General features: G+C 44.6%; 1 protein-coding gene across 1 annotated transcript; it reads right to left on the reverse strand.

Annotated features, from left to right (window-relative positions):
* Window positions 1–3,298: 3,298 nt before the first annotated feature.
* On the reverse strand, window positions 3,299–7,906 carry LOC127326416 (uncharacterized). Its single transcript, XM_051353274.2, has 6 exons — window positions 6,845–7,906; window positions 5,392–5,575; window positions 5,091–5,315; window positions 4,852–4,968; window positions 4,293–4,526; window positions 3,299–4,050 (listed from the first exon to the last, which is right to left on the reverse strand). Exons 1-6 carry the CDS (start codon window positions 7,453–7,455, stop codon window positions 3,841–3,843), a joined length of 1,581 nt encoding a protein of 526 aa, XP_051209234.1. The 5' UTR covers window positions 7,456–7,906; the 3' UTR covers window positions 3,299–3,840.
* Window positions 7,907–8,135: the final 229 nt, after the last annotated feature.

Genomic DNA, 8,135 nt, shown 5'->3' on the forward strand with positions numbered 1-8,135 from the left:
GTGTCGGCGTCTATATAAGCCGCACTACCCCCTCTCGTGCAGGGGATCGATCATTCTCACTTCATTCCACCCTTAGCGCTGCCCTGTGAGAGAGACCATCGTCTTCCTTAGCCTCCCAGGGCAAGCCGGACACAGCTCTAGGAGCACCATTGTACTGTGTGATCATCTTATACACTCATAGCAGGAGTAGAGGTGTTACCTCCATCGGAGGGCCTCGAACCTGGGTACGTCGCCGTGTCGCTCGTCCCCATACCCGCATCCGGATACCGCCGTGAGATCATCTAGGAACCACTCTCTTTAGCCACCCTATGGCATATGCCGTGACGATACCACGACATGCAGGCTAGACCTGCAAAAGAAACACTAAAGACAATATATTCAGGAATATTCTAATCAAAAGGCCCACATGTCAGATTTATGACATGTTCCACTTTCGGCGTTTCGCGTCGGTGCGAACACGGGGGATGCGACGGCGAGTCCCCGCCGCCCAATCTGGCGCCGCGGTTTACTGAGCCAACACGGGAGGCCATCGCGCCGGTTAGGAGGGTGGAAGGGTGGCTACGGCCTGCTCGATTGCTCGCCGGAATACGGGGGAAGCGACGGCGGAGGGAGTGGAAGCGACAGAGGGGAGTAGGGTTTGGAAACCGGACTCCCCTCCGCGGCCCCTTTTAATACGGGGCGTCCGCGCAGTTTCTCGGGAGGCCGAACTCGTTATACGGGCCAGGCCGCGAGTTCAGGTTTCGTTCTTGCCCAGTTTCGGCCCGAACTTTACGGGCTTAGATGCTCTTAGCCTACCAATCTTCCGGATTTGAAGTGGATTCCGGCAACTCCGTCACCAACGGTCGGTTCGGGATGCAGTTCGTATTTGGTTCGCCCCAAGAATCTGTGTTTGTACGGATTGGAAGGCCGAGTATGCTGACCCTGCAAAAAAGTTTGTAGTTTGCACGAATTTGCGGTGTCTAGTCGGATCTATTTTTCAACCGAAACCACAAACCTTACAGATTCGGCGCATAACGGCATAAGCATATTCTGCTAGAGATTACTCTAAGGGCAACACGATCGGGCTGCCCTAGCTAGCGCTCGAGCGCTATGAAGGGAATGAGCGCTCAGTTTTCAACCAATTTGTTTTTTCTATTTTTGGAAAAATCTGGACTATAGTGGAGGCTACTAAGGGAAAGTTTTGCATGCATGTAAAAACAGACAAATTTGATGACATAAGCGAGAATCTTTCCGAATTTGAAAATTTAAAACGTTTTATCTCACAAACAACAACTCCGATTTAAGATCTGTTTTCACGTATGAGTCGGTCTCGTCGAGATCTTCAAAACTAGCACCCATGTTAATATGTTTCGACGACTTTTTTTTGGGCTAAAAGTTATCAACCCTTTCTACTTGAATAATCAACCCCCCGTAATTGAGTGATCAACGGTAAATGTATAAAATTATCAACCTGATGCAAGCTATTTAGAAAAAGTTCTGCATGCATGCACAAAATAGATGAATTTGCTGATGTCAGCGGAATCTTTTCCAAATTTGAAAATTCAAAACGTTTTAACTTTCAAACGACAACTCCAAATTAAGATCCGCTTTCACCAATAAATTCGTCTCGACGAGATCTTCAAAACTAGCACTCATGTTAATATGTTTCGACAAACTTTTTTTCTGGCTAAAAGTTATCAACACTTTCTATTTGAATAATCAACCCCTCCGTATTTGAGCGATCAACGGTAAATGTATAAAATTATCAACCTGGTGCAACTATTGAGAAAAAGTTCTGCATGCATGCACAAAATAGACGAATTTGCTGATGCCAGCGGAATCTTTTCCAAATTTGTAAATTCAAAATATTTTAACTTTCAAACGACAACTCCAAATTAAAATCCGCTTTCACCAATAAATCCGTCTCGACGAGATCTTCAAAACTAGCACCCATGTTGATATGTTTCGAGAAACTTTTTTTCGGGCTAAAAGTTATCAAGCCTCTCTATTTGAATAATCAACCCCTCCGTACTTGAGTGGTCAACAGTAAATGTATAAAATTATCAACCTAGTGCAAGGTATTGAGGAAAAGTTCTGCATGCATGCACAAATAGACGAATCTGCTGATGTCAGCGAAATCTTTTCCAAATTTTAAAATTCAAAACGTTTTAACTTTCAAACAACAACTCCAAATTAAGATTCGCTTTCACCAATAAATCCGTCTCGACGAGATCTTCAAAACTAGCACCCATGTTGATATGTTTCGAGAAAAAAAAAATTCGGGCTAAAAGTTATCAAGCCTCTCTGTTTTGAATAATCAACCCCTCCGTACTTGAGTGATCAACGGTAAATATATAAAATTATCGACCCCAAAGTTAGTTTTATTTTAAACATTTTAGCGAATATTTTTTTAGTTTAGAAGCTATCAACCCGGTGTCATGTTATTTATCAACAGTAAATATAAATAACTACCAATCCTAAAAATCTAGCTTCATTTCAAATATTTTGGCGACTCTTTTTAGTTTACAAGTTATCAACCCGGTGCTCCGTTATTTATCAATGATAATTATAAAAAAACTACCAACCCTAAAAAGTATTTCATTTAGAATATTTTAGCGAACATTTTTTTATTTTACAAGCTATCAACCTGGTGCCTCGTTATTTATCAACTGTAAATATAAAATAAATAATAATCCTAAAAAGTATTTCATTTAGAATATTTTAGCGACTCTATTTTAGTTTACAAGCTATCAACCCGGTGGCCCGCAATTTATCAATGGTAAATATAAATAAATGTCAACCCTAAAAATTAATTTAATTTAAAATATGTAGCGACTCTTTTTTTTGTTTACAAGTTATCAACCCGATGCCCCGTTATTTATCAACGGTAAATATAAATACCTAGCAACCCTAAAAAGTAAATTTCATTTAGAATATTTTAGCAACTTTTGTTAGCTTACAACTTAAAACAGTACTTAATTGGAGTAACAAGTGGTAGTTCATTTGAGTTGCAAGTGGATCTCCCCACCCGTTATTTTCCCCTTTAAAAACCACTGGCCCGAAAAAGGGAATTATAAAAATTAATCCAGAAAAACATGAATTACCGTACGAAATAACAACATAAAGGAAATTGCAAAAAAAAGAATTGTCAAAAGGGAATTGCAAATAAAGAGAATTGAAAGTATGCGTCGTGCTGAAAAAAAGAGAGCGGGATGCTCTGTGCATTAATGCAGCAACTTGTGAGAGCAAGTCTCGTGCTGAAAAGTTGACTGATTAAATGCAAACACATGAGATACTTTATGTATGCATGCATGCAGTGTGAACGCTCTTGGCTGTATGGAACTTGCAAGTGGGAACGTGAGCTATTAGTGTGAACACAAAGCTATATGTGAACGTAATTAAACACTATAAGACAAAAAGGGAATTGATTTGGCGGATGACGCAAGCGCTGCCGCACCAAGGAAAGTGATCGCTCCAGCAATCCATTGCCAGGGAGCCCACCTGATATAAAACCCGAGGTATGAAACGGGTTAAGTTCTTTTTTCTCTCATTCCCCTCCCCCCCTCCCCCCCTGCTGCACACACAGTGCCCTGATAAACAAAAGCTGGCATTGAAATTCTACATACCTATGAACATACTCCCCGCAGTAACTCAATAAACTATGAACATACTACTATTTGATTGGGACAGTTGCTTTTGAAGGCCTCAAAATTGCTGGGGCGCTTCATTCTCTATATTTCATTGGCAGACAAACCTTCCTTGGTCTATATTTTGATGGCAGAAGGATCCAAAACTTCTTGTTCTGGAAATGGCTGCTGCGCTTTCAACGGGTTAACGAAAATGACATATCGGACAAGAGATTCAAATACTTGATGTACTTGGCAAATGATCAAGACGACCGTTCAGTATTTGGCGGACTCGGGAGCTTCGATACTGTAGTCGCTGGTGTAGTGTCTCTGACATTTGTTCAAAAAATTCAGGATCCCATCTCTGAATTAAAAGCGGGTCCTCAGCATAGCATATGTATATTGATGTAACTGCGCTTTCGACAACCACAACAGTCAGGCCAACCTGCAAAACAATGCAGCTCTCAGTCCTGAATAAAATCTTTCTTTTTTTACAACTAGTCCTGAATAAACTCTGCAAAACATATTTAACTGGAAATATCCAAGAAAGTTACTAGTCAGAAAGTTCTGCTATGCAGCTCCTAGCAACATCTATGAGTTTCTAGTGCAAGAAGGAACACATGAACCGGGAAGGTTTCTATTTCTGAAATACTTCAGTGAAAACTTTATGCACATGTAAGCACTTACCAGTATCATGCCAATCAGCATAGAGGTGGAGCCAACAATAATGGCTTTATCACTTTGTGTGTAGTATGTCCAAACACCCGTACAAGTTCCTGTAATTAACCCACCTAATATTGTGCTCATCAGAAGAACAGCACCAGAACAATCATAAGCAATAAGTGCTTCAACGCCGGTTGACTGGAACAGCTCCCAAGCATCCCTAGCTGAACGATTGAAACTCTGTCCGTTGACAGCTATCTGAAAGTGAAAAGCAGTGTGATACATGTGGGTAATGCTGTATGCCAGAAACTTTTTTTCAGATAATGACCAACAACTTGATATCAAAACCAGTAGGACTAGGACACAAATAATTTTTATTTTACCAAGTTTACCCAATCAAAAGAATCTGTGATTTGTTTCACTTCATATTCAAAGAATTCAGGTAGCCATTGGAACTTTGATTGATAATAGTAAAAAAAACTTAGTTTGACGAAACAAGAAAAAACTATACATAGCAAAACAGCAAAACACAGAGAACGAGGACACTTTCATATTTATCTTATGCATCCTGAGAACCACTGACCTGCACGTATGCATATTTGTTGAAGAAACGAACAAGCGTCTCCACAATATGAAAGAAAAAATCAACACAGCACAGCAGACATTCATTGTTACCAATTTTAGAACGAATCCCTCGGATCTGAAATTAGATATAAATAGAGGAAAAAATGAGTAAATAAATGAGAGCCAACTATATCAAAAGGAATGTAGGTAATAATTGAAAATTTCGCACCAGGCAACTCTAGCCAGTAAGTCACAGACCTCCCAGCGTAGAGTCCTAATGGCAGCTGTAAAGAGTGATCCATAGCAAATGCTTCCAAATGAAGTTGTTACAGCATACTGAAGTGACTTTCGAAGTGGTTTTGGGGGCATTGATGCAGCCGCCTGTCCACCATGAATGAGAACAAGGAACACCATCCCAGATACTATGACATGGACTGTATTACTAAGGATAGCTCCCATCCAAAATAAACTGACTGATAGTGCCTGCAAATTGCAGGACAATTATTATAGAATACCTTAAAACAACAAAACATTGAAATTGACAACAACTTGCCCTCACCAAAACAAGCCACCATTGCCCACGGTTAGGTATCTCCATAGCAACAATACCAGAAACTCCAAAGGACCATAATGCCATCCAACAAAGCATTACCAGTACAAATGCATATGCTACTCTCATCACATCAGGAAGTTCCCATACCATCCTTACTGCCTTCTGAAGTACTAGCATTGTGAACGGAAATCTAGCAAAAAATTACCCAGTTACTGCTAACACATAAGCAAATAAGCAGTTTTGAACAACTTGATGAGGATAACAAAGTCCCTTTTTTATTTTTCCACATAATTAAAGCATCAATCAGGCAATTAATAATACTGGTGAATGGACAGATCATCATGTAACACAGCAACAATTCTGAGACTAAACTAAGATTGGTCTATTGCTTAGGACCTAACTAAGGCCCCATATTGTTATCAAATACAGGTGGCAAGATTATCACCCAGCGGAACTTTGGGATAGCAGCCATCCAAAACATCAAGGTGTAATGCTTTGTTCCTAAACCAAGATCAACTGATATCTGCCTCCAAACCAAGACATGATTATAGAAAAAAGAGCAATATCCTGACCCAAGTATGGCATACATGATCTAACTGGAAGTTTACACAAGAATTATTTGCCTTTTGGAAACCGAACAAGGCTCTACAACAAAAAATTGCACAAATAATTGTAGCATTCTTAGAACCTAAAACGTGTCTGTTGCTTTGCGCATCGGCTTAAGCTTTTGGGTGAATTGATTAAGTGCATGACATTCAATATGGTACCAAAGCCAAGAGATCATGACTTTAAACGCACTATTAATAAATAAAAAATTGCAGCCTACATTGATCCCACATATGGAGCACCCTGGTTAGGTACACACAAGCCACTGCAGAAAACCAATTCATTTGGCAACATTTTGCAGACACTAAATGCCAACTTTGTGGCTTCATCTCACTCTGCTACTGTTTACACCCTGAAAGGTAAAACCCAAGAGCATGTTGCACCATGATTGAAAGTTTTTGACCTCACAATCCACACAGTTTCAGTTCGTATGCAAGTTTTAAGGCCTAGATGGCAAGGTACCAAGGGGGCGTGAGAACAGACATACATATAATTGTCATGATCGATGGCACAGAATTGTAAGAAATTTGCAGTGAATTTCGAGTTGAAATCACATAGACTCGGAAGCATAAGAAACCTAATGGACTTGGCCGCGTGCACAGAGTGGAGTGGAGGCATACAACAGACAGGGCCCAACTGCTTGAGAGTGGGCATGGGAACAGACATGCATCGATCACCTCACAAAATTCTGATGAACGATACTAGCACAATTTCTACGAAATTTAGTACTTCTGTTTTTCGATGTCGGGCGTCACATCCTCACCCACTAGAGTCCAAGTTGAGTGCAGCAGCGAAAGTGTCAAAATCCACAAACCCAGCAATTCCGAACTGCAGTTGATGGTTTGCTCTGTACCTGTCAATGACGGACATGACGTAGAGGAAGTGCAGCGCGGCGCCGACGGCGAGCGCGACGCCCCAGAATAGGTGGCCGCCCCAGAAGCAGAGGACGCTGACGACGGCGAGGTAGGCGGTGAGGCTGTGCACGGCGGCGCGCATGACGACCCTTCCGCCGTCCCTCTTGCCGGCGGCCGCGGCCAGCCACGCCCACGCGAGCGCCGCGCCCACGCCCCCCGCGGCGCCGTAGTACTTCCAGTACGTCTCCGTGAGCTCGGACGGCTGCGCCTTGTGCTTGGACACGGTGACGACGGGTCCTGGCGTGGCGGGCTCCGGCGCGCCCGCGGCGGGCGGCGCGGCGGCGGTGTGGTTGTTGCTGGTGGTGGTGTTGGGGTGGCCGTGCTGGAGGTACGGGGTGATGTTGAAGCGGTCGGCTATGCGGAAGCGGTTGAGGCCCGCGAGCGCGAGGATGCCGCCGAAGAGGAGCAGGTGGAGGAGGAAGAGGACGAGCCAGAAGACGTCGTGGCAGCGGCGCCTGGCCGGCCACGGCCGGGCCCCCGCCGGGTGGGGGCTAGGGTTCCGGCTGTCGGCGCACGGGGAGGGGGAGGGGGAGGAGGAGGAAGACGACATGGCGGTGATCGGCGATCCGCGAGGGGACAGCGACGGGGTTAGGGGTTGTGGTGGGGGATTTGGAGTGGGAGAGGGAGATTAGTACCGGGGATTAGCGAGAGGGAGCAGTGGAGTAGGTAACTGCTCTGGTCTGGTCTGACAGCGGTGGTCGCGCGCGCAGTAAACAACCGTTGGCGCTGGCTGGGTCACCGAGGAGGCGCGGCGACGAGACGACTTGCCTGGACTGGACTCGCCACTGATGAACTGTGAGATGATGGGGATGGAGGGAATTTGTTGGTTCCCGGAGAAGTGTGGGCAGCGGCTGGGGTTCGTGTCGTCGGCTGCGGCTGCGGCTGGTGAGTGTGGGCAGTGGGGTTGGGGACTTGGGGTTTGGTCTGCGGCGCGAGACAGACGAGGCAACGAATCGGGACGGAACGGAAGGGGAGCTGGGGGAAATTTGGGGGCTATCGTGTTGGGGGCGGAGCGGGACCGGAGTTCGGTTCGAAAGGGATGATGAGCTACCGCTGGGTGGAGCCGTGGAGGCTGCTTTGTGGCTTCTAGAAACGGGACTGGTTGTTGCACGCAGGACGCGAGGAGGATAGCTGGATCCAGCAGAGGCCGGTGATTGTGCGAGATGAGGCGACGATAACGCCTAGGATGTCAATCAATGGGCTGTCACACCATATGCACTCGCCTCCCCT

This window comes from Lolium perenne, chromosome 6 (genome assembly GCF_019359855.2).
Source record: "Lolium perenne isolate Kyuss_39 chromosome 6, Kyuss_2.0, whole genome shotgun sequence".
Classification (NCBI taxonomy): domain Eukaryota; kingdom Viridiplantae; phylum Streptophyta; class Magnoliopsida; order Poales; family Poaceae; genus Lolium; species Lolium perenne.